We start from the raw sequence: 27,099 nt of genomic DNA on the forward strand, positions 1-27,099 counted from the left end.
AAGAAGAGGGAAAACCCCCGATACTACAGGGATAAATGATGAGAAGAAATAGAAATAAAGAAATAGTAAAAATATAAAAAGATTATAATAAGTAAAAAAAGAAGAAAAAAAAGAAGAAAAAAGGAAGAAGAAGAAAAGAAGCATGGAACAACGACTAAAATTTGTCGGAACAGATGTTAATGGGAATAACCCAAATGCAATGACTATGGATGATACATCCACAGAAAAAGCACCCAAAATAAATGCACCAAAAACTGTTGCGAAGTTTAATGGAAGATACCCACAACCAACGGAAGAACAACGAGAGCGTGATAACCGATCAGTTTGTGTTACTAATCTTGATCCAAATGCCACTAAAGAACAACTTCAACAACTTTTTTCCACTGTTGGGAATGTTCTTTTAGTTACACTTCCATTAACAAAAAGTGGAGTGTCTAAACGATATGCATATATTGAATTAGATTCAGTTGAAGCACGAGAACGAGCTGTTACTAATTTAAATGGTACGAAATTAGGGGAGAATGAAATTAGTGTTGCAGTTAAACGTACTAACATCAAGGATTATAACAAAAGAAATGATCCAACCACTAAATTAATTAAAACATTCATAACAGTTTTACGTGGAACACGAGGCATGAGAGGAGGGTATAGAGGAAATAGTCGAGGGAATTTAAGATAAGACTAAAGCTGACAAGAATATAATTGAAAAGAAAATAAAGAAAAGCAAATCAAACGCTGTGTTTATTTCATTTTGTATTTATTTGTTGTTTTATTTTGTTAATATTTAATCATTGACATATTTTTTAATATAAAAGTAGAATGATTTTGTATGAATATGTTTATTTAACACTTATTTATTACTTACATTACTTTCTTTTTTCTTTCTTTATCTTTTTCTTTTTTGTTTCTTTTATCTATTGTCTTAATTAGTCATTTATTACATACAACATCCTTTGATTAATTCTAAAAGAAGAAAGGGTTAAAGATTTTTGAATATTCATGTGATTCTATTTAGCAATTGAATAGATATTATTATAACCATCATTAAACACTTTCATTTTTATTTTTTTTTTCTTTCTTTATTTCTTTCAACAACTCAATAGTAAATATTATTATGACTCATTACCAAATCATTATTCATCACTATTTCAATTTCATAATCAAATTATTTGTTTATTTATGACTTGAGTTGAAAGTTTGTATGTTTTGATTGTGTTTATATAATTAACAATATTCAGTCATCTTATTGATGAAATACATTAAATATGATATTCGAGGTATTATATCATTAAACTTCTTCATTTGGTTATTATTCTACTCATTTAAGAAGAGGATATTCTCTTTCATTGTTTATTCACATTGAACAATGAATAGTATTTAAGTTTGAAATACTCTGAATAGAGTTGTTATTTTGATGGAATAAGACTATGAATAAAATAATGAAATGAGAATGAATGAAATGTTCATTATTTTGAGTAATATTCGATTAAGTATAGCAGGAAAGTGCAGAAATAACAATAAATGAAATAGTAAACAACCAACCACTTAAATTCTATGTACGAATAACTCTATTGAGAGTTGTTTATAATAATCAATATGATGATATTTTTATAAATTAGATGTTGTAGATATCAAAAGCAGAATGAGAACATGTTAATGTTAATAAACAGATTATTGACACTGTAGAAACAATACAATGATGTAGATAAATAACAATGAATATAATTTTATTATGACAATGATTTGAATTATGAATAGAAATTTATTCTTCATTTCATAACAATTTATGCTTTAAGATTTATTGTTATTGTTATGATTTGATATTTATTCCGTTTTATTATTTTTATTGTGTGAATATTGGATATGCAGTGAGTGTTAATTTAATATTTCATTTCATTCTATTTATTGTTGATTCAAAAAAACAGATAAGAAAGTAAAATGGACATTGAATTGATTTGTTCATAGTATATGAGATTGTTGTTAAAACACAGTACAATGAGGTGAAAATACAATGATTGAAAGAAAATAACGAAGAGAGTGTATTTAAAGAGAAGAACTGTGATGGAAAATATTCAATGATTGGATTTATACTGCTTATTGCATTTACTAGTGCAACAGATTGTATTACAAATAGAGAACAAGGAGATAAAGACGTAGTACACATGCAAATCGATTCAAATATTCATAAAAGAATGTACAAGAAGTACAAAAAGCACATTAAATGCGAAGTTAGTGAAGAAGTGTCTAAAGGAACAACAGAAGAAAGAAGTGATGAAAAGAAGAAAGAGAATGTAGAAGAAAGTAAAGATGGTGTAGTGACTGAAGGGGAGAAAGGTCAAAGTCAAGAAGGTACAAAAGAGCATAATGACAACCAAAAAGAAAAAGGTGAAGGAGCACAACATGATAAAGAAGAAAAGTCACAAGTCTCAGGAGGAGAAGAGCCAACACAGAAGAACAAAGAAGAAGGAAGTGACAAAGAAAAGACGAAAGAACAAGAAAGTGAGGAAAAGAAAGAACAAGAAGAAGAACAAAAAGAAGGAAAGAATAACAATGAAGAGAAATCAAAAGAGGATAGTACTAAAGAGAAGAAAGAAGTAGAAGATGAGAAGAGCAAAGAAGATAGTGAAAAAGAGAAAGCAGAAAAAGAGAAAGCAGAAAAAGAGAAAGCAGAAAAAGAGAAAGCAGAAAAAGAGAAAGCAGAAAAAGAAGAAAAAGAAAAAATAACAGATGATACAAAAAACGGTAAAGAAAAGGATAATCAAAATGACAAACAAGGGGATGAAGAAAAGAAACAAGAAGGTGATGGAAATAAAGAAAAAGAAGATATAACAGAAAGTAAATCTGATGAGAAAGAAAATGACACATCTAATGATAATAATAATCTTAATGGCACATCACATATATTGTTTATTCTTCCATTTTTCATTGGAATTTTGTTCTTTTAATTGATTTTCTTTCTTCATTTTATCATTCTATTGATTATTTTTTTCAACAAAATAATGTTGTCAATCATTTTATAATGAAAAATACTTCTAATGTTTTATAATCAATTTACTCATTAAAAATATTTTTATTAATTAATTGAGAATGATGTAAATTCAATAAAGAATTAAATAGTGTTTTTATTTTGAAATAAGTCATAATAATCAAGTATGATAGAAGTATGAAAACGAAATTAATAAAATTTAATCAAAAGCATTCCATATTTAGTAATATTTCTTTCATTTTTATAAATTTTCTTGTCTTTGAAACTTATCCAGTGAAAATATTATTTTCATACTTAATATAACAATCATTCAGTATTTTAATCTTGTTATTGATTGTCATTCATGACTTAGTATAATTTACTCTACCATTATCATTTCTAAAATAGAAAATAAATTAATAGTGGGAATAAGTGAAATAAAATGGTAATGAAGAGTTATAAATTATAATAACAAACATTAATATTGATGATAGAATATATGCAATTTGATAAATGTATATTCTTAAATATTCAAATCATTATAAACATGATTAATTATATGCTAACAAAATGATCATTTGATGTTCGTTCAACTATAAAAGTCAATCCATTCATTGTCATCAACTATTTCAATTGATTATGTTAAATTATGATAGAATCAATGTTCAATGATTTTCATCATGTTTTGAATGAAAATTACTTGTTTTCTTTTATTTTATTAATTTCTTTTTAAGTTTTAATTAATCTAATGTTTTTTGTATTATTTATAATGTTTATTGAAGTTATTCATATGACTATTCTATCATTGTATTGTCTCATCTTTTATTGTACTTTTTCTTCATTCTTTTCTTATTTTCTTATTAACATTTTATTATATCATATTTAGAGAATCATATCATCTTCATTTGTTATTCTATTTATTATTTATTGTTGCTTTATGTTTATTTCTTCTTTGTTTGTCTATTTTTTATTCATGTATTTTCTTCATTTTATTATTCTTTCTTCTTATCGTTGTTATGTATTTATTGTCACTGTATTTTCTGTTTCTCTATTTCTTTTATCTTGGACTGAATATTACTTGTTCTATACCATCGTTCTCTTCACTTATTTTGTATTTCTTCATACTCTCATTTCTCTGTTCACTTGTTACTCTTTAATGTAACTTAAATCATTGTTTTTAATATTCTATTTTCTTATTGGCAGTTTTTTTATTGTCATGAATTTACTCATCTTTTTCTTTTTCTTCTTCATTTTCATGTTTTGTTTCTTTTTAATTACGTTTTTATTCTTTCTCTTTCATCATTCATATTATACCTTTTATTGATATTTGTTTATTCTCCAATATTTGTTTGAACATTAATGTATTTTTTTTCTTTTCAGTAAGAGAAGTAAAGATGATATTTATGAATAATGATAATAAACATATTTATATTATTTGCAGAGAATAGAAATCTTTTTAAAATAACAAAAACAAAAAATAAAAAATTCCAAAGTTATATTTTATAAATGGATAATCGAACAACAACATCAGTTTATAGACAAATTGCAAAACCCATAAAAGCAAGAACTCAAGGAGAATTAGTTCCTCGTGATAACATTATTCAACTTATGAAAATGCTTGATGCACGATTAGCTCCTGATCAAGAAGTTATAAGCTTTCTTCAAGACTTAGTCGAAGAGTATGTAATTGAAAGTGCAGAAGAAATGATGGTATATGCCAGACATCGATCTGATAATACTCTTGATTTTAGGGATGCAAAATTATATTATGAACGTCAATTCCATCATAGCATTCCTGCCATTTTAAGTGTTATTCAACAAAGCCATCTTCCAACTGAGTCAATTCTCAAATCAATTTATAAAAAGAAACCATTAACTAAAAATCATATAACTCACATTCAAGACTTTAAAAAAGCAAAGAAATAATTATTGTGTTTTAAAACTTCTTGTTAATTTTTTACTTTGTTTTATAATATAAAATTTAATAATTATAATAAAATTATATTATTTTTTTGTTTTTATTTGATTCGTTTATTTGTTCATTTGAAAAGTATTTCATTGTTTTTATAAAAAACATTCCTTTCTTATTCATTATTTTTGTGTACTACAAGCGATTATTTAATTCTTCATGAAACACTTCTTATTGTTGAGGGGTTATTTTTACTTCACTTAAATTATTTAATTTTTTAATAAATATATAATGCTTTTTCAATAAAAATGTAAAAAATAAAGTTTCAAGACAAAAATAGTATTTGCATGAGTATAAATGAAAATTAACCAAATTTTTTCTAAAAAAAAAGTTTTTGTTGAATAAAAGAAATGATTTAGTTTTAACACTGACTCTGATTAAATAATTAAAATTTGTCAATTAGTTAATATTGAGGTTAATGAAAATGTTATTATACTAAAAATTAAGTTATACAAAGCTATTTATATTTTCCTTCAAAAAAAAATATCGAATAAGCTTCTTTCATAGTTTGAAGAATTTTCTTTGAAGTTTAACAATGACGTTTCTCTTCTCAAAACAAAGGTGGAAAGGTCTTTAAGAACAGAACTTGAAAAATAAACAACACAAATGTCACAAGAGAGTCTACCAACAACAAGTCGAACAGAAACACCAACAGAAGATTCAACAAGCTCTTCTCAAGAAGGATGTTCTTATAGAGACCAAGAGAAACAGTCTACTGAAAATATTCTCTCAGAGAAAGAGTCATTAACAAGAAAATTAGTTGATGAAGGAAAGAAGATAAAAGATGGAACCATTGAAATAGAAATGAGTCCTATTCCACCTGAATATATCAGTGAAACAAAAATACCCCTTTGGAAAGATGAAAAGGATAAAAGAAAAATTCTTTTAATTAGATATGGATTTTGTTGTTTAATTGGTGCTATAACATTGTTTTTTGTAGGAATGTTTATAGTTATTGGTATCTATCTTTAATTTATGTTTTTTTTAATTAATAATCACTATTTTGTGTTTTATCAGTAAATTCAAACACATTCAATGTTCTTGATTGTTTTTAATAAGAAATTTTAAATATGTTTAAACAAAAAAGATAAGTACTGAATGTGTCATTCAACTACTTACTTTTTTATGTTAACGTTGTTAATATTATCCTTCTGGATATTTAGTGGCTAATGGAAACTTACATTACTTTTTGTTTATCTTAATAAATTCTTTTATACCGTTATATATAATCTCATACAAACAAAGGGTATTGTCAAGAAGCTATTTTTCAGAGTGTATTTATTTCAATTATAACTTGAATTTATATAATTTATGAATAACATTTATACATGGCATAGTTAATAATAATAAAATAAAAACAAAGAAATATTATTTTTTAACAAAGACAAAATTGATTGAATAATCAAATAGTATAAAAAAGAAAATATCTCTTATTATTGTTATAAAAAATTAAGTTATTTAACTGAGTGAAATTGATGACTATATAATCAAAGAATATATGTAACTGAAGAGATGTATCTAAGTAATAACTGAAAGAATATATGACTATTCTATTAAAATGATAATTAAATTGAAATAAAAATAATTTTGTGTTATTACAAAATAACAAGAAAAATTATCAAAAGGAATTAAGAAATAGATTATAAAAAAATTTTGAAACAATAAAAATAATAAATAACAATGAAATATTTACTATTTAAAACCCTTTAAAAAAACTAAACAAGAAATTATCTAAAAATTATATTTAATGTTAACACAACCAGACTTTTGGAAATTAGAAGAAGAAGATTCATTATTATTACATAACGATGGATATTTAAAAAACAGTATTAAACAAAACGCTGAACTTATTGAAAAAGCAAATGAATGGTATGAAATTGTTATGTCACATGCAGAAGAACCAATTCCTGATTATGTTATAGAAGATATTGAGAATGTTCCTGAAGGTATATCAAGAATTATTTATTTAGATGTTTTTAGAACATTAAAGTCCCCAGTTTATCAAAACCCTTTAATTAAATTATTAACAAAATGTTGGAAAGATTTTGGAGATTATGCTCAACCAATGTGTTTAGTTGCTGCTTTCCTTAGATTAACATTAAGTGAAAATAAAGTTTATAAAATGCTTCATGTTATTAATAAAAGTGAATTTTATATTCCTGGATATTGGAAAGCACAAGCTACTGGATATGCTTCTGATGCATATACCGCAATGGAAGTCTCTAAAACAATTAATCCATCTGCTACACAAAAAATTCTTCAAATTCAACCATTTCCAGAAACGTTTTGTCAAAAATTTTTCACAGCAATTGGTATTCACGTTTTTCCTTTTTGTTTACAATTTGATGTAATGGATAAATTTATTAGAGGTGGAAGAAAGTTTCTTATTCAATTGATTTGTAGTGTGATTGATGTACAGGGAGATATGCTTCTTAATACTAATGCTGTTAATGTTATATTTGAATTACTTCGATTAGACAAAAAGTCAACACCATTTGAAGTTATCAAAAAAATTGTTGAAGAAGCAGAACATTATACTCAAGTTAATAACTTTGATATTGTTAAAATGAGGCAGGAGATGTATGACTTACATTTAAAGAAGAGATTAGAACGACCACCAATTGAATCAGATAGTGATGATGAGATTATATTATCTGATGACAGTTCTGAAGATGACAATGAATAAAATTGAATTTATTTGTTTAATTTTGTTTATAAAAATTTATTTAGTTTTTTAAATACTTTGATTTTTATATTTATCTCTGTTTAATTTATTTGTTCTTTTTATAATTATAATTTATTTTCAATATATTTTATTGAATATATGAATTTTTATTTAAAGGAATTAGTTAGTATTATGTTATACTATTATAATGATAAAATATATGTGATAATATGATTAATATTCTTTAAATTTTTATTCAATATTTGTGTGTTAAAATGAAAATGTATTCGTACTAAGATAATATAGTTAAATATTTTTTTGTCTATAAGTAATATTGTAAACGTTTTTCATAATAAAACATATTTTATTAACAATATGTGTTTTGAAATATCTGTCTTACAAATAAAATTTATAAAGATTTGTTTCATTTACTTTAATAATGGAGTATCTATATAATATTTCTACTCACCAAAATATATTTTCTAAACTTTAACAAGTTTGTCAATCTAATAATATTTTAAAGGTTATTTATTTACTCGATTATATTATTGGTTTTAATTTTCTTCAAAACAGTCAAAAGAAAAAAGGTACAACTTTAAAATTTTAGCTCAACCATATAACTTCATTTTATTTTAGGAAAGATAAATAATTAGATAATGTTATTGAACAAATACTATCAAAAAAGCATAAACCAAATATTAATCTAAAATAAAGAAGTTAAAAATATTATTTTTTATATATAATGAATAAACAATAAACTTTTACTGATAAAGATATAATGAATTTATTTATAGAACGTTATAACTCAAAATTCTGTTTTCAATACTTATTATCTAACTTTTTTTTCTTTAATTATAAATGATACAATCTTCAAGGTACCATAGACTTATGACGTATGTAAAACAAAAGAATTTATTACCATTGTGTTTTGAAAGTTGTTTTACTAAATATCATAAAGTTCTTGATTTTTATGCAGGAGGATTAATTAAAGAACGAGTGTCTTCAAAAATAGTTAATGCCTTTGAAATATGTGATCCTTCTTTCTTTACAACATTTAGAGATTGTATTATGCATATGAGACATGCTGTATTTGATGAATTATTTACTTATTATATCCCTCATCCATTCTGTGACAAAGGAAGGTTTGTGTTCTTTTTGTAACTGAGTGTTATGTAAGAAGCACAAACAATTCACTTCATAAAGAAGATGTTACTACACTATTGGAACTAATGAATTTTATTCTAAATTGTATGTTTTTGGCTGGGTGTGACCTTTTCTTTCACGTCCCATCATTCTTTCATTTGACTGAACCAGATAAACATTTTCAAGAAAAAGAAAGACAGATAGATGTTCTTGTAAAGAATCCATTATGGAGATTGTTTGGTAATGATTAATAATTGTTTTTTTTTTGTTTTATATTATTATATTTAACAGAAAAATAAGACTACACTTAATAAAATGAAATCATTGTATTAGAGTAGATAAAAGAATTATATCAATATTTTCAGTATTAGATTTTAACATAAAAAAAAGAAAATTGTTAAAAATAATCTATATAAAAAGAATAATGAAAGAATAATGAAAGAAGTCAATTCTATTCTAAGAATTTATTGTTAAAATTAAAAATAAAATTACTAAGATTAAAAATGAAAGAATTAACTATATATTTTTAATAAAAATTTGAAATATGTAATGACAAGTAAAATACTAATATAATTATTTACAAAACAGTTTGGAATAAAAGTTTAAAAAGTTTTTATTTATTATTATTCACAACTCAATATGATAGTCAAAATTATTATCAAAAACTTTAATTCTATTAAATAATAGTTTTTTTTTCTATTTTTTTTTAATTTAAATGAAACTCAAAAATAGATGTTAAAAAATGGATTTGATATTATCACTTATCTTATTTAGTATTCAATTATGTTATGGATTAAAAGAAGACTATGTTAACATATTTATTGGAACAAATAATAGATATCATTTAAGTAAAGGAAATGTTTATCCATCAATTGGAACCCCATTTTCAAGTCATTACATAACAATTCAAAATGTTGACCTTAGTGAACCTTGGATTTTTCATTGGCAAAATAAAGATTTATTTTATGGTTTAAGGCTTACACATCAACCATCTCCATGGATAAGAGATTATGACTTTTTACTTTTACTTCCAACTGAAATAGAAGAACCTACTAATGGTTATATTAATTTTATTGAAAAAAAGCCATCATTTTTATCATTTTCACTTGATAGTATGACTATTGGTGTTACTTCACGTCAACATTTTTCAATGATAAAAATTGAAAGTAAAAATGTTTTTTACCTTCATTTTAAAACATTGAATGGAATTAATCGATTTAATCAAATTTCATTAAATAGAATTGATGGAATAATTCAAAATGGAAATGCACCTTCTCATTTCCCATTATATGTTACTTTATTAACAAGTCAACCTATTTCTTACTTTGAATGTAAAGAGAATAATGTGTTAGTTCAAAGTGGTAAATATCTTCAATGTTATATTAAATTAAATACAACAACAGAAATTAAGATTGGAACAAGTTTTATATCAAATGAATATTCTTATTCTCATGCTTTAGATTCTACTACATTTAGTAAAGAAATACAAAGAAATGAAGAAGAATGGGATAAATATTTTAATAAATTTAATATACCTGATTCTAATTCTTCTGTTAAAGCTGACAAAAAGACATTCTATTCAATTCTTTATAGATCATTATTATTCCCTCATAATATTACTGAAAACGGTTATTATAAATCTCCTTTTGATGGTAAAATATATAAAGGAGAAATGTTTACTGATGTAGGATATTGGGATATATCTCGTGCACAAATTCCTTTACTTACTCTTATTGCACCATCTATTGTTGACCAAATAATTAAATCCAGTTATGATATTTATAAACAAAGTGGTAATTTTCCCCAATGGATTTCTCCATATCATATAGATATTATGGTAGGAAATCATATAAATTGTGCTATTGCAGATGGAATTGTTAAAGGTATTAGTTCTTTAAATAAAACAGAAATACAAATGGTTTTAAATGGTCTTATTGATGACCAAAAACAAGTTAATTTTAATACAGCAATAGGAAGAGATGGAGTAAAAAATTATAATAACTTTGGATTTGTAGAATCAGAAGTATTTGAATCAGTATCAAAGACATTAGATTATTGTCATAATGATTTTTGTATTTCACAAATTGCAAAATATATAGGAAATAAAACGATAGAAGATATTTATTTATCTAAAGCAATGAATTATATTTATTTATTTAATGGAAAAACTAAATTCTTTGAAAGTAAAAATAAATTTGGTGAATTTGAACCTATTGAATATAAACGATGGGGAGATCCTTATATTGAAGGTAATGCCATTCATTATAGATTTAGTGTAGTTCAAGATATTGAAGGATTAGCTAATCTTTTTGGTGGTAAAAAACAATTAGTAAATAGTATTGATGATGTATTTACTGAATCAAATAATTTCTATACTGGAATATATAGACAAACAATACATGAAATGACTGAAATGGTTGAAATTAATAAAGGACAATATGCTCATGGAAATGAACCAATTCAACATTTAATATATCTTTATAAATCTTTGGGGTATGGTGAACAAGCTGAACCTTTACTTCAAGACATTATTCATTCTTTATATTCATCAACTGAAAATGGATATTGTGGAGATGAAGATAATGGTCAAATGTCTGCATGGTATATCTTAAGTGTAATGGGATTTTATAGTGTTACACCAGGAACTGATCAATTTGTTATTGGAGTTCCTTTCTTTGAAAAGTTAGAGTTTGAAGTAAATGGAAAGACAACAATAATAGAAAAAAATATTACAAATGGCTCAAAATTTGTTAAAAGAATTTATATTAATGGTGTTCGTTATCATAAATTATATTTTACATATAAAACATTAACTGAAGGAAATCATATTGTCTTTGAAATGGACGAACATCCAAGTAAACAGTTTTTAATAAATTCTGATTATCCATATTCTATTTCACCAAAAATTCAACGTCTAAGTTTTTCTTCGTTACAACGTTTGGAAAATCTTGAATAATTAATTTTTAATTCAAAAAAATGTTATTTAAATTTTAAAATTTTAAAAATTAAAATAACAATTTAAAATAAGTAAAAAAAACGTCATTGCCATGTGGAAAAAAAAACCCTATGAACTATTTAAGGAATTTGTAAGAATTTAGAGTTCATTCAGATAATAATGCAAAGAGTATATGCTTTCGAAGATGGTGATGGAACCAACAAGAAACTCCTTGGAGGAAAGGGAGCTGGACTTTGCACAATGACAAAAATTGGACTTCCAGTTCCACAAGGATTTGTTATTACAACTGAAATGTGTAAACAATTCATTGCTAATGGAAACAAAATGCCAGAAGGATTAATGGAAGAAGTTAAAAAGAATATGCAATTAGTTGAAAAGAAATCAGGAAAAGTCTTTGGAGGAGAAGAAAATCCACTTCTTGTTTCAGTCAGATCAGGAGCTGCTATGTCTATGCCAGGTATGATGGATACTATTCTTAATCTTGGACTTAATGATAAAACTGTTGTTGCTCTTGCTAAATTAACCAACAATGAAAGATTTGCATATGATTCATACAGAAGATTTGTTTCCCTCTTCGGAAAGATTGCTCTTAATGTTGATGATGAAGTTTATGATAAGACTCTTGAAAACAAAAAAGTTGAAAAGGGAGTTAAATTAGATACTGAATTAGATGCTAATGATATGAAAGAACTTGCACAAGTCTTCATTAAAAAGACTGAAGAATTCACTAAACAACCATTCCCAGTTGATCCATATGCTCAATTAGAATTTGCCATTTGTGCTGTATTCAGATCATGGATGGGAAAGAGAGCTGTTGATTACAGAAGAGAATTCAAGATTACTCCAGAACAAGCTGATGGAACTGCTGTTTCAGTTGTTTCTATGGTTTATGGTAATATGGGTAATGATTCAGCTACTGGTGTTTGTTTCACTAGAGATCCAGGAACAGGAGAAAATATGTTCTTCGGAGAATATCTTAAGAATGCACAAGGAGAAGATGTTGTTGCTGGTATTAGAACACCACAAATTATTTCAAAGATGGCAGAAGATGCAGATCTTCCAGGTTGCTATGAACAACTTCTTGATATTAGAAAGAAATTAGAAGGATATTTCCATGAAGTACAAGACTTTGAATTCACTATTGAAAGAAAGAAACTTTACATGCTCCAAACTAGAAATGGAAAGATGAATGCAACTGCTACTGTCAGAACAGGAGTTGATATGGTTGAAGAAGGACTTATTACAAAAGAACAAGCCATTATGAGAATTGCACCACAATCAGTTGATCAATTACTTCATAAGAATATGCCAGCTAATTATGCAGAAGCTCCATTAGTTAAAGGACTTCCAGCATCACCAGGAGCTGCTACAGGAGCTGTTGTTTTTGATGCCGATGATGCAGTTGAACAAGCTAAAGGAAAGAAAGTTCTTCTTCTTAGAGAAGAAACTAAACCAGAAGATATTCATGGATTCTTTGTTGCTGAAGGTATTTTAACCTGCAGAGGAGGAAAAACATCACACGCAGCTGTCGTTGCTAGAGGTATGGGTAAACCATGTGTTTCAGGAGCTGAAGGAATTAAAGTTGATGTTGCTAAGAAAATTGCTAAGATTGGAAGCCTTGAAGTTCATGAAGGAGATATTTTAACTATTGATGGATCAACTGGATGTGTCTATAAGGGAGAAGTTCCATTAGAAGAACCACAAGTTGGATCAGGATATTTCGGAACCATCTTAAAATGGGCCAATGAAATTAAAAAGATTGGAGTTTTTGCCAATGCAGATCTTCCATCAGCTGCTAAGAAAGCCCTTGAATTTGGAGCTGAAGGTATTGGACTTTGCAGAACTGAACGTATGTTCAATGCAGTTGAAAGACTTCCAATTGTTGTCAAGATGATTCTTTCAAATACCCTTGAAGAAAGAAAGAAATATCTTAATGAACTTATGCCACTTCAAAAACAAGATTTCATTGGATTATTGAAGACTATGAATGGACTTCCAGTCACTGTCAGACTTCTTGATCCACCATTACATGAATTCCTCCCAACTCTTGAAGAGTTAATGAGAGAAATCTTTGAAATGAAACTTTCAGGTAAGACTGAAGGACTTGCAGAAAAAGAAGTTGTTCTTAAGAAAGTTAAAGAACTTATGGAAGTTAATCCAATGATTGGACACAGAGGAATTAGACTTGGAACTACTAATCCAGAAATTTATGAAATGCAAATTAGAGCATTCTTAGAAGCTACTGCTGAAGTTATTAAGGAAGGAATTAAGACTCATGCAGAAATTATGATTCCAAATGTTACAGAAGTTAATGAACTTATTAACTTAAGAAAGAATGTTCTTGAACCAGTTCATGAAGAAGTTGAAAAGAAATATGGTATTAAAGTACCATTCATGTATGGTACTATGGTTGAATGTGTTAGAGCAGCATTAACAGCTGATAAGATTGCTACAGAAGCTTCATTCTTCTCATTCGGAACTAATGATCTTACACAAGGAACATTCTCATACTCACGTGAAGATTCAGAAAACAAATTCATTCCAAAATATGTTGAACTTAAGATTCTTCCAGCTAATCCATTTGAAATTCTTGATAGACCAGGTGTTGGAGAAGTTATGAGAATTGCTGTTACTAAAGGAAGACAAACAAGACCAGAATTACTTGTTGGTATTTGTGGAGAACACGGAGGAGAACCATCATCAATTGAATGGTGCCACATGATTGGATTGAACTATGTTTCATGTTCTTCATACAGAATTCCAGTTGCTAGAATTGCTGCTGCTCAAGCCCAAATTAGACATCCAAGAGAAAATTAAATTAACTTTTTTGGTTTAAGTATTGATTTTGTTTTTTATATATTGTTGTTTTATAATAAATGTTATATTTTTTTGAAAGATTAAGGTGTGTGTAAAGTGTGAGAGTAGGAAATATTTGAAGTATAATGTGTAAGTGCATTCTCATTTATTGATCAATTCATTCATTGTTGAAATGGTTAATGAAATGATGATAATGGAAACTACAATAAGCATAATTGTCCTTACTCATATACCAATTAAACGATAACTGAAATTTTAGAGCCAATAAATAAAATGACAAGTAAAACTTCACTAAACAGAGATTATGAATATAAGTGTCAGTTACAACCAGTGATAAAAAGATTATATCAAAAAATTAAATCACAAATTATTTTGATAGTTGCAAACATCAATACAGAAAAAAAAGGTACAATGATATTAAGAGGAAAATTGAAATGAATAAAGAGTTGTTATTGAAAATAAAAAGAAATAAAAGGCTAAGATGAAATAACCATAAAATAAGGATTTACAACATTTTTTAAAGTATAAAACAAACAAAAGAAATTAAGTACTAAGAATGAACAGAATGGAGAAAGATTATTGTAAAATGATAAAAGAATTTTGTTATTATTATTTTGTATTTTTTTAAACCCTTTTTTTCTTTTGAAAAAAACAATATCAAACTTCAAATTTACTGTGCAAGAATTATGACCGATTATACATTGATTCAACATAAAATGAAAATGGATCCACCAGCCTATGAAGACGATTTTAAAAGGTATTACAGTCACTTCAAGTCAAGTGTTACAACTATGCTCGCACAAGCAGAGCTTGGGATGAGTGTTCCAGACACTGCACTTGATGAGACATTGAGATTAGTTGTTTTCTTAAATAACATCAGTGCAGAGTACAAGAAATATCTTGAAAATTTTCCAAGAGAATTAATAGAAATGATTAAAAAATGTAAATTAAATTCACAGTCAAAAGTTACTATCACAAAAGCATTAATTGGATTGAGAAGTAAAGGGTTTATGTCACTTGAAGAAATTTTGCCTACGTTATTAGAAATGTTATGTATTAAAGATAAAAACGTTACAGCAATAGTTTATAGATTTATTATAAATGACATTAAACATACTTCTCAACAAAAAGGAGGAGCAAAGAGTAAACAATCAACAATGAGATTATTGGAGCAAATAATTGATTCCAATACTAATATAAAAGTTGTAAAGAAAGTAGTTGAAATTTTAGGAGAATTGTTTACAAGGAAAATTTTAAAGGAGCCTCGTGTGATTAATATTCTTGCAAATGCTATTTTCCACAATGACGCTAAAGTTAAGGTTAAAGCAATGGAATTTTTCCTTCGTTTAGATGAAAAACAAGCAGCAATGGATGATGAAACAAAAGAAGAATTAAAACAAGCAGAAGAAGAATTGAGATTATTAAAGAAAAAAATGGGAATCAAAAAGAGAACAGGAAAATTAAGAGCAATGAAAAAAGAAGCTGAAGACACCGTTGACAAACTTAGAAAGACAGAAGTTATTGCACATCAAGCAAATTGGGCAGCAATTGATAATATTTATGACCCAATAGCATTTTGTGATAAGTTATTTAGAGATATTAAAGGATCAAGAAATAGATTTGCAGTAAGATTAATGGAATTAGATTTATTGTCACGTGTTATTGCTCGTAGAGAAGTTATTTGTCTTCCATTTTATTCATTTATTGTTAGATATTTATATGTACGACATGAAAATATCACTCAATTATTAGCTTATACTGCTCAAGCTATTCACCCATTAGTACCACCAGATGCAGTAGAACCAATTGTACGAACTATTTTAAATAATTTTGTATCGGATAGAAGTAGAGTTGAAGCTCAGGCACTTGGTTTAAACACTGTAAGAACAATTTGTGAGAGATGTCCATTAGTAATGAATCAGTCAATGTTGAAAGATTTAACAATGTATAAAAAGAGTCACAACAAAGCTGTTGTTAGTGCTGCTCGTTCTCTCATTTCATTGTACAGAGGAATTAATCCAGAGCTTTTATCTAAAAAGGATCGAGGAAGACCTGACCAACAACACAAAACCATTTTACAATATGGTGAACAAAAAGTATATGATGGCCCAATTGGAGCTGAGTTACTTGAGAAAAAAGAAAGTAGTGATGATAATATGAGTGAAGAGGAAGATGATAATGGTGTTCAAGAAGAAATGAACAATAAAGAAGAGGATATGAACAAAGAAGAAGATAGTCCAAATGATGGTGATGCTGATGAATGTAGTTCTGATGAGGAAATTGATGATAATTTAGAACTTGGATCATCTTGGGAAGAATGTAGTGATAGTTCAGATTCAGATGAACAAGAAGAAGAAGGTATGAGCGAAGAAGAAGACGAGAAAGAAGATAATGGTAAAGAAGAAGATGAAGAAGATGAAATGAGTGAAGAAGATGACAATGTTCCACAATATGATGGTGGACTTTTAACACAAGAACAGCTTGAAAAAATCCGAAGAAAACAGAGAGAGGATGAAGGAATTTCTTCTTCATCAGAAGAAGAGATGGAAAGAGACACAACTTACGTACTACCAGAGTCTTTAGAGGCGTCAGTCAAAAAGAAGTTAAGTCGAGATGAAAGGATTAAAATCTTGAAAGAGTCAAGAGCAGAAAATGAGAAGTTCCACAGAAATAGAACTGGAAGGACATCCAAAGTTCTTGCAAGAAATAAACCATTCTTAATGAAGAGTTTCTCTAAAAAGCAAATGAAAAAAGAAGAAGATAGAATTACAGGAGGTAAGAAAAGAGTTCCAAGAAAACAGTTTAGTGGTAAAATCAGAAAAAGATTTGGTAAAAGTGGTTTGAAACAAAAGTCTAATGGTGGGTCTCGTAAAAAATAATTAATACAAAAAATGTCTTTTAAATTGAATGGATTTGAATTACTTTAAATTGATGACTTGAGATATTTTTTCTTCATGAAAAGTAAAAAAATAAAAAAGTTTGTTTTATGAAAAGAAACTTAAAAATGGAAGAGTGGGATGAATGAGGTAAATGATTATGATTTAAATTATGTCCATTCTCTTGAAGAGGCTATCACAGAACTAACTGAGAAAGTATTAGAATTAGAGGATGAATTAAAAAGAATAAAAAACACTGTTTGTCTTACAAACGTCTTGTTTTTATTATTAATAATGTCCAAACATTTATTATTTAGGGATTAATGACATTTCAAGATGAGCCATCAACACCTATTGGACGTTACTTTAAATGAGTGAATGTATTATTTGTTCTTTTTGTTCATTTCTTTTATTTTATTTCTTATTGAAATTAACACTAAAAATAATATTAATATTAATTTATAATAGAATAATAGAAATATATACATAGGCCCCGTAGCACAGTCGGTAGTGCATCGTACTTATAGAAATGAGAAATGCGAGGGTCGCGGGTTCGATCCCCGCCGGGACCATTTTCTTCTTTTTTTTTTAAAGAAGTAGTTATTGATAATAATGACAAATTCTATTTTATTTATTTAGAGAATAGGTACTGAACAAAAAGTTTTTTATTTGAATTTTTGAATGTACAAGGAAGTTTGTTAATGGTTTATATATATAACAAAATAATATCAATGAATTAAGATGTAAAAAGAATAAATCAAATCTACAAAATAATTATTAGAATAAAAAAAAATAATACAAATTTTATTTTTCTATGGAAAGATTATAATTTAATGAATAATCTAGTTTTATATATAGGATTGACAAAAAAGTATTAAAATAAATCGTTTTCTTTTTATTATAGTTTAAACCATTTTTTATGTATAAAAGTAGTGTTAGATATTTTATAATAAATATAAATATAACAAATAAAGTAAATAAATTTGTGTTATGAATAAGTCAATATCTAGTCGTCCATATTACCAATAAAACAATCTTGTGATTTCATTGGTTCTAATGCAGAACTAACCTTATCACGAACCGAATCTAATGTAATATCATCAAATTCTATTTCTGTAACACCCATTACAAGACTTTCCAATTGAGTAAGATCACGATTAAAAACCATTCTTAATTCCCATAAAAATCTGAAGTATTCTTCTGGTTTTTTGCTACTTGTTTCTTGCCTTCTATAATGTGAAATAATAGTTTTATCTTCCATAATTATAACTGCAACTTCCCAAACCATTGGTTCTATACTTAATTAATTCTTTATTTTAAAAATCAAATAATCCTTTCCTCTTTTATAACTCTCTCTGGACTGATAAAGGAAAAAAGACTGAATATAAGTAAAACAAACGGGCATCTTTAATAATCAAACTACCACATTGACAACGAACTCTCATTGTTGCTGGTCCTATAATTTTTTGATTAATTGCTTTTAGAAACATTATAATGGGACTTTCACCATCAGTTTTTTCTTCAATAAATACTTTTTTTAAAATTCTCATTAAAAAAGTTTTTTGAACAGAAAGATCACAAGAGTTATCCATTATCGCATTCCATTCATTTCCTAAGTGTTGTGCTAATTCATCAGATTCAAATATCATACATACAGTTTGTAAAATTTTTAAACAATCACCTGCATTAATTGCAGCTCCATCACTTGATACAGAATAATCAACAATATGTTCAGTTACAATTCCTTGAGTTGGAAAAACACTGTAAAAGTCTCCATTATGAATTTCATAAACAGTTAAGTGTTTTAATAAACGAGGTAAATCACCAGCTATTGGGAAAGTTTCAATGTTAGTGGTATCAATAATCTTACGAGTAGCCACACTCCAATCTGGTAATGTTTTTAGTAAATTAGCCATTGCACTTGCTGATTTATTGGTTGTAATTTGTTCAGATGTTTCAGATGAAGTTTCAACCCTTGTTCTTGGTTTAGCAATTCTTTTATCACCTTTTCCACATGTCTGTTTTACTTTAGAAAAGAGATTAAATGTAGTCTTAAATTCAGTCATCGTTCAATTCTTTTTATTTCAAGTTTATCTCTTCATTTTTAGAATTTCTTATATTTTTTTCATTTTCTTATAACAAAATATTCTCCTTTCGTTCAGTTAAAACAAAAACATAAGCTATTTTAAGAAAATGAATATTTTATTTATCGTGTTCTAAATCAGGCCATTTTTCATCAGGGAAATAAATTTTCCAACATTCCCAACAGATACCATTTTCCATATCATCTGCAACAATGTTCTTTCTTAATAAATATCTTGGGTGTTCTTCATAACAGTAGTCACAAGCAACTACTTCATTTAAGTAGGTGTTCTTCTTGTCCACTGCTTTATTTCTTTGCTTCTTTTCTAAATCTTCTTTCTTCTTTTCTTCTTTCCTAAGGTCTTCAATTGTTTTTTCTTTTGATTCAGTGGCATTCTTTTTAGATTCTAATTGGTCTTCATCCTCCTCTCCACTCTCATATTCTTCACTTTCTTCATTTCCTTCTTCTTCTGCTTCATATTCATACTCATCATCTTCTTTTTCGTATTCGTCATCACCATCTTCTTCATATTCACCAGCATCTTCATATTCATATTCCCAATCACCATCTTCCCATTCTTCGTCATTACCATCATCTTCTTCAACATATTCAATATTATCGCCATATTTTTCTTTTAATTCTTCTTCTATCATTTTATCAATCTCATCTCTTTCTTGTTTTTCTTTATCTTCTTCTTTTTTGATTTCTTCCATCAACTGTTTAGTAGTGACTTCTTTGCATTCTTTGTCTTCGTCAGGAAGACTTTCTATATCTGTATCTTCATCCTTAAATGTTTTAATAAAATCATTTAACTCTTTATTACTTTTCCATTCATCTAGAAGTAATTTATTTCCTTTTTCCTTCAATTTTTCTTTTTCTTGTAATTCTTTAATTCCTTGATTCCTACTTTCTTTCATTTTATTATTAAAGTCATCTTCATTTACTTTACTCCAGTCAATTTTAAGTTCTTGGTTTTCTTCTGTTATTTTTTCTTCTTCAGGTAGTTCAACCCAACTCTCTTTCTTTAAATTATAATAAACCTCTCTTGGATCATTTTGTAAGTCATAATATTCCATTCGTTCTCCTCCAGACATTCTAATAAAATGATCACTTTCTTTACCACAATACTCAGTTATTATTTCAATGTTTATTTTTCTTTCTTTCATTCTTTCTTCAGCATAATCATATGCAACCTTAATAGCATATTTTTGTTGTAAGGGAATACTTTCATCTCCCATCCATACATACATTCGTGTCATACAATCAAATATATAACATGATGATGGATCAGCTTGTTTCCAATTCATTCCAATTCGAATAAAATTCTGTGAAAATGGTGTTATTTCAAATGTTAATGGAGCAGCCAACCCAAGGTCTTTTGGTGAGAGACTTAAATATCCTTTCTCAACTCCATGAAGAATATCCCAAAATTCATTATAATGAAATCCTTCTTCAAAACATACAAATTCTCTGTCTTCTTCTAATAATGTTATAGCACTTCTAATTGCTTGAATTCGAGAAATTTGATCTGTTTGTTTACCTATCCAGAGATATACAGAATATAATGTTTGAAGTGCATAACATCTATGACTTTCAATATATTTCCCAACATTTTCATCTTCAAGATTTAATTCTTCAATACGTTGTGTTCTATCTTCCATACTAATTTCAAAAAATCTATTAACAACCACTTTTTTTTCTTCTTCTTCTTTTTCATTATCAACCTCTTGTTCTTTTTCTCCGTTTTCTGTTTCATTACTTTCATTGTCTTCTTTTGGTTCATTACCTTTATTGTTTTCCTCTGTTTCTTCTGGTTTTTCTTCTTCTATTTCATCTTCTTCATATTCCCATTCTTCATCATCTCCTGGCTCAATTAAATTTCCATCTTCATCATAATATTCTACTTCTTCATCTTCCTCATCACCATATTCATAATCCTCTTCATTCTCATCTTCATCATAATTAGTATTATCTTCTTGAATAACAACAGTGTCTTTATAATTACCTTTTTTTACTACAATTCTTAAATTAAATAATTCTGCAAATATTTTAGGTTCACAACCTTGAAAGACTCTCTGTTGACTAAAGATAATACGATTCTCAGATGCTTGTCGTGCATTCATTTCATTTTCTTTTCTGTTTTTATTTTTTTCATAATATTCAACAAGGACAGGATAATTTTTCTTTAAGAATTGTGAGTAATATAATGGAGTTGATTTTTTTCCTTCCCAAAAGTAAAAATCTCTTCTCCAAATATCTCTCTCAAAATCCCATTTTTCTACTGAAACAATATATGAGTTTTCTTCATAAAATTCTCCATATTTTTCAGCAGGAATTCTGAAAATACTTGGTCCAACAATATCAACAAAAGCGTAAATTTGTATATCAGTTAATTTTAATGTTTCTGTAATATTATATTTTAATTCATAATCAATTGTATCTTTAGTTAATACTGTTGGTTCCCATTTTTTTTCCATCATTGATTGAATTTTTAATTTATATCCATCAATATCCCATTTGTAGTCATAAATAATAGGCTCTTTTTTTCCAACAAGCAATTGAATTTTTTTTTGTATATTTTCTTTAAATCGTTTAGAAGCATTATTTTCTTCTTTATTTTCTTCATTCTTTTGTCCTTCATCTTCTTTTTTCTTTTCTTCTTCATTTGCTTTTTCAAATTCTTTCTTTGCTTCATTAATTTCTTTAATTACAAGAGCGTTATAATCAATACGTTTAGATAATAAACTAATATGTTTTTCATAATCATCATCAGTAATAATTGTAGTTGTATAATCCCAATCTGCAATATGATATTTAAATGCTTCTGTTTCTTTTCCTTCAAATTCATCTTGAATTTTACACCATTTTGGACGATCTACCATTTTCATAATTACTTTATTAGCTAACATCTTTAATAATTCCCATTCTTTTCTGGAACATTTCTTTCCTTTCCACATAAACATTTCATTTCCACAATCATATACATAACATCTATGACTTCTTAACATTTTTTTCGTTAATGGAATATTATCAGGTTTAATTGTTTTAACAATTTGACTTGTTTTAGTATTATGAGTAAATCTCATTAACATTCCAAATGATGGTTTAGTTTCAATTGGTTTATACTCTTTCATAATATATTCACATAATTCATTATAATTCATATCATCTAATTTTAATGCTCTATAAAATAATAACATTTTTGGTGATGGTTCCATAAAAACTTCTGATTCTTCATAATTATTTTGTGCTTTTAATACCATTGCAAATTGAAGTGCTCTATTCTTAACTCTATTAGAAGCATATTTTGTTGTAAAAACATAAACTCTTTTATTATCATCAAATACAAAACCATCATATGGAGTTAATGAAACATGATTTGGTTCTACTTGTTCTACACGAGTTAAATTTTTATAAACTTCATCAATTTTAAATAATCGTAATTTTCTTTTTTCTTTCTTTGGTGGATGAAGTAATTCATCAGTTGCATTTTCATCAGTATATGTAATTCCTTCTTCAAACATTTCTTTAAAAAGTTCTGACTCATTCCCATCAACTTCATAATATATTTTAGCGTGATTATCTAAACATACACTTAGTTGTGATGCTAACATAGCACAAACTCCTTTTTTACCTACTGAAGAATTGTTTCCATACCAACAAAAGATGTTAAATGTTTCTGCAGATTTACCTGGAGCTAAATAAATGTAAACATTTTCATGACAAAAAATGCCATATTGAGACTCTTCTTCTTCTTTATCAATTAAAAATGGAAATACACCATCAATAATATATCCTCTTGGCTCTCTTACTGCTGCAGTATTTGATCTCATTCCCCATTGAATGTCAAATAATGTATCATATGGTGCTACATCAACATCAAACATATTACTAATCAATTTCTTATCTTTAGCTCTATCTGTATCTTCAAAAATACTTCCTTTTCTTTCTTTTTCAATCATTTCTTGAACAATTCGTTCTTTAGCTTGTTCTATTGTTTCTCCTTCATGTGGAACAACATCTTCATCTTTAATCTTTTTAAGTAATTCCTCTTCATGGCTTTGTGCTTGTTTTCTTTTTTCTAATGCCTCAATTACCTTCTTACCAGCAGTAAGTTCTTGAGAAGTAACTTCATGTTTTTTTTCTTGTTTTCTTTCTCCGACTTTCTTTAACTCTACCATTCTTTTACCTTCTTCGTTAAGTTCTTTTACATCTTCATCTTCCTCTAAAGTTTCTTCAGTTTCTTCAGTTTCTTCTCCTTCCTCTGTTTTTTCTGTGACATGTTCTTGATTATCTTCTTCATTAGTTAATTCGGATTTTTCGTTTGTTATTTCCTCAGTTATACCTTTTTTTCCTTCCTCTTCTGACATATCTACTTTTAAATCTGATTTTTTAGTTCAACCTTTTTTTATCCTCATAAAAAACAAAATTTTAGTATTTTTCAAATATGATTTTGTTGGTTATTAATAACATTAATGTTATTAATAACTTTTTGTTATTTACTTCTAAATGAAAAATTTTTTGTCTAATATTCTATCTTAGTATGAAAAAATAAGCATATTGTTAATTGATGTTCAATAATAACTTTATTCTTCCATTAAATAAAACACAAGTCTCTTAATATATGAAAAACAGGTAAACAATTCAATTTCTTGCAAAATTCTAAATAAATTTTAAAAACAAAGGATATATTATAACAAAAGAAAAAGAATAAAACATTATTTTTTTATAGATTCTTAGTTTGAGTAATGAAACTAACTACCCAACAAAAACACATGTGTTAAAATTATTATTATTAATGGTAATGAAACACCTCCAAGTGATATTCATGAATATGTCTATCAGTGAAATAAGTTTTAATAATACTAAAGAATACTAATTTTTAAAAAGTAGAAAGAAAGAATATTAAATGTCTCAACCAAATTAAACTCATTCCTTTTTAATAAAACAAATTCAAAAAATAAACAATAAATTTAAATGTTTGTGATTCTTCATTTTTAAAAGACTTTAATTAACAATAATCAATCATGTAATTTCATATTGAAACTAAAAAACAAAGTTTCTTGAGCTAAAAACTCTCATTATAATATGAAAAATACAATTTGTCAACTTTATTTTCGTTCTTTTTTGAATAGTATTTTTTATATTCATATGAATTAAATTGGATTTGGGTTATTAAATATTTTTTATTGTTTAGTATTTATTTGAAAAGAAGATTAAAGGTGGCATGTCTAAAACACCACACACAAACACTAGTACAAATTCAAGCATCGACTCTGCACGTTATTATTTGGTTATGACGGTGTATTTGAATTAGAAATGTATTAGGTAAAGTTGCAAAAGGTGGAGCAAGATATTATGATAGAACATTACATGGTGTAATATAAGGAAGTACTAAAGTGTGGGTAAGGCTAAAAGAAAATTAAACATAATAATATAGTGGGAATGAAATAGTCTTTTCTCTCATTCATAAAATAAAGATAAAATGAAAAATGAAAATGTTTAAAATTAAGGCAGAAAATAAACAAAAGGATAAAAAGAAGAATTAAGCAGAAGAAGGATGAGAAGACATTAATAGGAAAAAATAAAACAAAGAAATGATTTTCTCATTTTTCAAGAAAAACATAAATGATAAGTTAAAGAAAAAGATTACTCTTTTTTAATAAGCGAAGGGATTAATCTCCGCTAAACTAGGAAGAATATATGAAAAATCTATTAACACTTAATTAACTAATTTTTATTGTATTTATTTGAAAAGAATAGAATAAATCCCATTTTAATCGAGTTTGAAATAAGACACATCCCAAAAGTATTTAATAACCAAGTTTTAAGAATAATTAATTGTTTGTCATAAATTAATAACTTTATTAACTTGAGTTTCACTCATAAAAAAATATAATTTTATTGAATATTCATTTGCTTTTGAAAAGAAGGAATTAACGCCTTCGTTGTTGTTCTAGTTGGTTTTAATGAATAGGAAAATGGAAGGATATTTCTAAGAATAGATAAACCCTATAACATTCTAATATAAATAGCAAAAATATGTTATGAATTATTCAAGATTGTTGGAGTTAGTTTTGCAAAAAATTTACCATTTCATAATCAATAAATTGAATAAAATATTTAAGAATTTTTAAAAGTAATTCGAATTAAGATTTGTTGGAAATAAACAATAATTATTTTGGATTAATTTCAGAGTCTTCTGAACCTAAAAATATCTCATGAAATGCGTTTGTTAATCAAATATAAACCATAAAAGGAAGATAGTGTTTTAATAAAAAAATAATATCTATATCCAACATTATAAAAAGTGTTTTTATTTTTCCATAAATATAGTATTATTCTTAAAGTGATGTTTTTTTTTTTGTTAGAAAGGAGGAGGTTATCATTAATTTTTATTCATTATTATTTTAATATAGACATTCAGCCAATACTTTATGAAAAAAAATAGAATTTTTAAGATAAGAAGAATTAATAGAAAGATTGAGTCGGTTATTTGTTTCAGTTTTATTAATTTATCATCTTGGATAATTTAAAACTACTAACTATACAAAATGAATGTCACCTCTTTTATTGGATTATTATTATTATTTTGTGTTTTATGTCTTTCAGATAACTGCAAAAATTATACAGATGGTGTTTGTACTGATTGCTCTTCTGGATATTATTTAAATAATAGCTTATGTAAATCTTGTTCTACTCTTGACTCAAATTGCCAAAGTTGTTCTACTAATTCAGCTGTGTGCTTAGTCTGCAAAAACAAATATTATCCAAACGGAAGTGGATGTTCAACATGTGCTTCAAAAAATTGTGGAGATGATTGCAATACTTCCAATGGAATATGTACTACATGCATTAATAATTATTATCCCATAAATGGTATTTGTAAATCTTGTTCTACTCTTGACTCAAATTGTCAAAGCTGCTCTGATAAAACTAGAATTTGCTTAAAATGTCAAAGAGGATTTAACTTAGCGAGTAATCAAACTAAATGTATTAAATGTGAGAATAATATTGGTTGTGAATTTTGTGACTCAACATCTGCAAAGTGTGGTGCATGTAAAGACAAGTATTACTTAAACCCATCTTCTCATCTTTGTGTTGCATGTCCATCACATTGCATGAAATGTGTTTCTGGTAGTAAGTGCATTTCATGTGAAGACTCTTATATACTTTATCAAGGCTTGTGTGTTCAAAAAGTTTGTGATACTACACCAATAGAAAATATTGATACTGTATGTAGTGAAAATTGTAACTCTCTAATAACAGACAAACCAAAATGTTCACATATAGATACACCAGTTGATGCATGTGACAAAAGTAAACAACAATTAAATTATGAAGAATGTATTCTTTGTAGAGATGGATATTTATTGAATTCTAACAATTGTATTGAACAGTCAAATTATGTACAATGTAATAGAGAAGTTTGCTTTACTAAAGAAGGGTTTTACCAAGATGTCTCTTCAAAAGAGATTAAATCATGTCTTAATGAGTTTGAAGTTGGTAGCACTTCTTTATGTAGAATATATAAAGAGAAAGTATATCCTCTTAAATGCTCAGATAAATACTATTATATAAATAGATATTTAGACTCAGTCCAATGTGTTTCATCAATACCAAAT

General features: G+C 26.6%; 11 protein-coding genes and 1 non-coding gene across 12 annotated transcripts in view, besides 1 other annotated feature; 10 read left to right on the forward strand and 2 right to left on the reverse strand.

Moving 5' to 3' along the window:
- Window positions 1-142: 142 nt before the first annotated feature.
- Window positions 143-679, forward strand: EHI_009470 (RNA recognition motif domain containing protein; the record flags this gene model as incomplete). The annotated part of the gene is made up of 1 exon (XM_649569.1): window positions 143-679. The coding sequence occupies one exon, from the start codon at window positions 143-145 to the stop codon at window positions 677-679; it is 537 nt and encodes a 178-aa protein (XP_654661.1).
- Window positions 680-2,075: 1,396 nt separating this feature from the next.
- On the forward strand, window positions 2,076-2,945 carry EHI_009480 (immediate-early protein, putative; the record flags this gene model as incomplete). The annotated part of the gene is made up of 1 exon (XM_001913569.1): window positions 2,076-2,945. One exon carries the CDS (start codon window positions 2,076-2,078, stop codon window positions 2,943-2,945), a length of 870 nt encoding a protein of 289 aa, XP_001913604.1.
- Window positions 2,946-4,471: 1,526 nt separating this feature from the next.
- Window positions 4,472-4,891, forward strand: EHI_009490 (uncharacterized protein; the record flags this gene model as incomplete). The annotated part of the gene is made up of 1 exon (XM_650941.2): window positions 4,472-4,891. One exon carries the CDS (start codon window positions 4,472-4,474, stop codon window positions 4,889-4,891), a length of 420 nt encoding a protein of 139 aa, XP_656033.1.
- A 649-nt stretch (window positions 4,892-5,540) lies between these two features.
- Window positions 5,541-5,906, forward strand: EHI_009500 (uncharacterized protein; the record flags this gene model as incomplete). The annotated part of the gene is made up of 1 exon (XM_649571.1): window positions 5,541-5,906. One exon carries the CDS (start codon window positions 5,541-5,543, stop codon window positions 5,904-5,906), a length of 366 nt encoding a protein of 121 aa, XP_654663.1.
- A 775-nt stretch (window positions 5,907-6,681) lies between these two features.
- Window positions 6,682-7,638, forward strand: EHI_009510 (TBC domain containing protein; the record flags this gene model as incomplete). The annotated part of the gene is made up of 1 exon (XM_649572.2): window positions 6,682-7,638. The coding sequence occupies one exon, from the start codon at window positions 6,682-6,684 to the stop codon at window positions 7,618-7,620; it is 939 nt and encodes a 312-aa protein (XP_654664.1). The 3' UTR covers window positions 7,621-7,638.
- Window positions 7,639-9,484: 1,846 nt separating this feature from the next.
- Window positions 9,485-11,698, forward strand: EHI_009520 (alpha-1,2-mannosidase, putative; the record flags this gene model as incomplete). The annotated part of the gene is made up of 1 exon (XM_649573.1): window positions 9,485-11,698. One exon carries the CDS (start codon window positions 9,485-9,487, stop codon window positions 11,696-11,698), a length of 2,214 nt encoding a protein of 737 aa, XP_654665.1.
- Window positions 11,699-11,854: 156 nt separating this feature from the next.
- EHI_009530 (pyruvate phosphate dikinase) lies at window positions 11,855-14,515 on the forward strand (the record flags this gene model as incomplete). The annotated part of the gene is made up of 1 exon (XM_652240.2): window positions 11,855-14,515. Exon 1 carries the CDS (start codon window positions 11,858-11,860, stop codon window positions 14,513-14,515), a length of 2,658 nt encoding a protein of 885 aa, XP_657332.1. The 5' UTR covers window positions 11,855-11,857.
- A 686-nt stretch (window positions 14,516-15,201) lies between these two features.
- EHI_009540 (uncharacterized protein) lies at window positions 15,202-17,394 on the forward strand (the record flags this gene model as incomplete). Its single annotated transcript, XM_649575.1, has 1 exon — window positions 15,202-17,394. The coding sequence occupies one exon, from the start codon at window positions 15,202-15,204 to the stop codon at window positions 17,392-17,394; it is 2,193 nt and encodes a 730-aa protein (XP_654667.1).
- Window positions 17,395-17,880: 486 nt separating this feature from the next.
- On the forward strand, window positions 17,881-17,963 carry EHI_009550. The gene has a single exon. It is a non-coding gene; the product is annotated as a tRNA-Ile (tRNA).
- Window positions 17,964-18,397: 434 nt separating this feature from the next.
- On the reverse strand, window positions 18,398-19,457 carry EHI_009560 (uncharacterized protein; the record flags this gene model as incomplete). The annotated part of the gene is made up of 2 exons (XM_649576.1): window positions 18,398-18,684; window positions 18,791-19,457. 2 exons carry the CDS (start codon window positions 19,455-19,457, stop codon window positions 18,398-18,400), a joined length of 954 nt encoding a protein of 317 aa, XP_654668.1.
- A 136-nt stretch (window positions 19,458-19,593) lies between these two features.
- On the reverse strand, window positions 19,594-23,844 carry EHI_009570 (gelsolin repeat protein, putative; the record flags this gene model as incomplete). Its single annotated transcript, XM_649577.1, has 1 exon — window positions 19,594-23,844. The coding sequence occupies one exon, from the start codon at window positions 23,842-23,844 to the stop codon at window positions 19,594-19,596; it is 4,251 nt and encodes a 1,416-aa protein (XP_654669.1).
- An 848-nt stretch (window positions 23,845-24,692) lies between these two features.
- Window positions 24,693-25,215: a repeat region.
- An 813-nt stretch (window positions 25,216-26,028) lies between these two features.
- Window positions 26,029-27,099, forward strand: part of EHI_009580 (tyrosine kinase, putative) — a gene marked incomplete at both ends in the record, with an annotated part of 3,243 nt that continues 2,172 nt past the window's right edge. Inside the window, one exon of the mRNA XM_001913570.1 lies at window positions 26,029-27,099. This exon is cut by the window's right edge and continues 2,172 nt beyond it. Within this exon, the coding sequence (XP_001913605.1) occupies window positions 26,029-27,099 (1,071 nt within the window).

Source organism: Entamoeba histolytica, genomic scaffold, assembly GCF_000208925.1.
Source record: "Entamoeba histolytica HM-1:IMSS scf_1104750516393 genomic scaffold, whole genome shotgun sequence".
Taxonomy (NCBI): domain Eukaryota; phylum Evosea; order Mastigamoebida; family Endamoebidae; genus Entamoeba; species Entamoeba histolytica.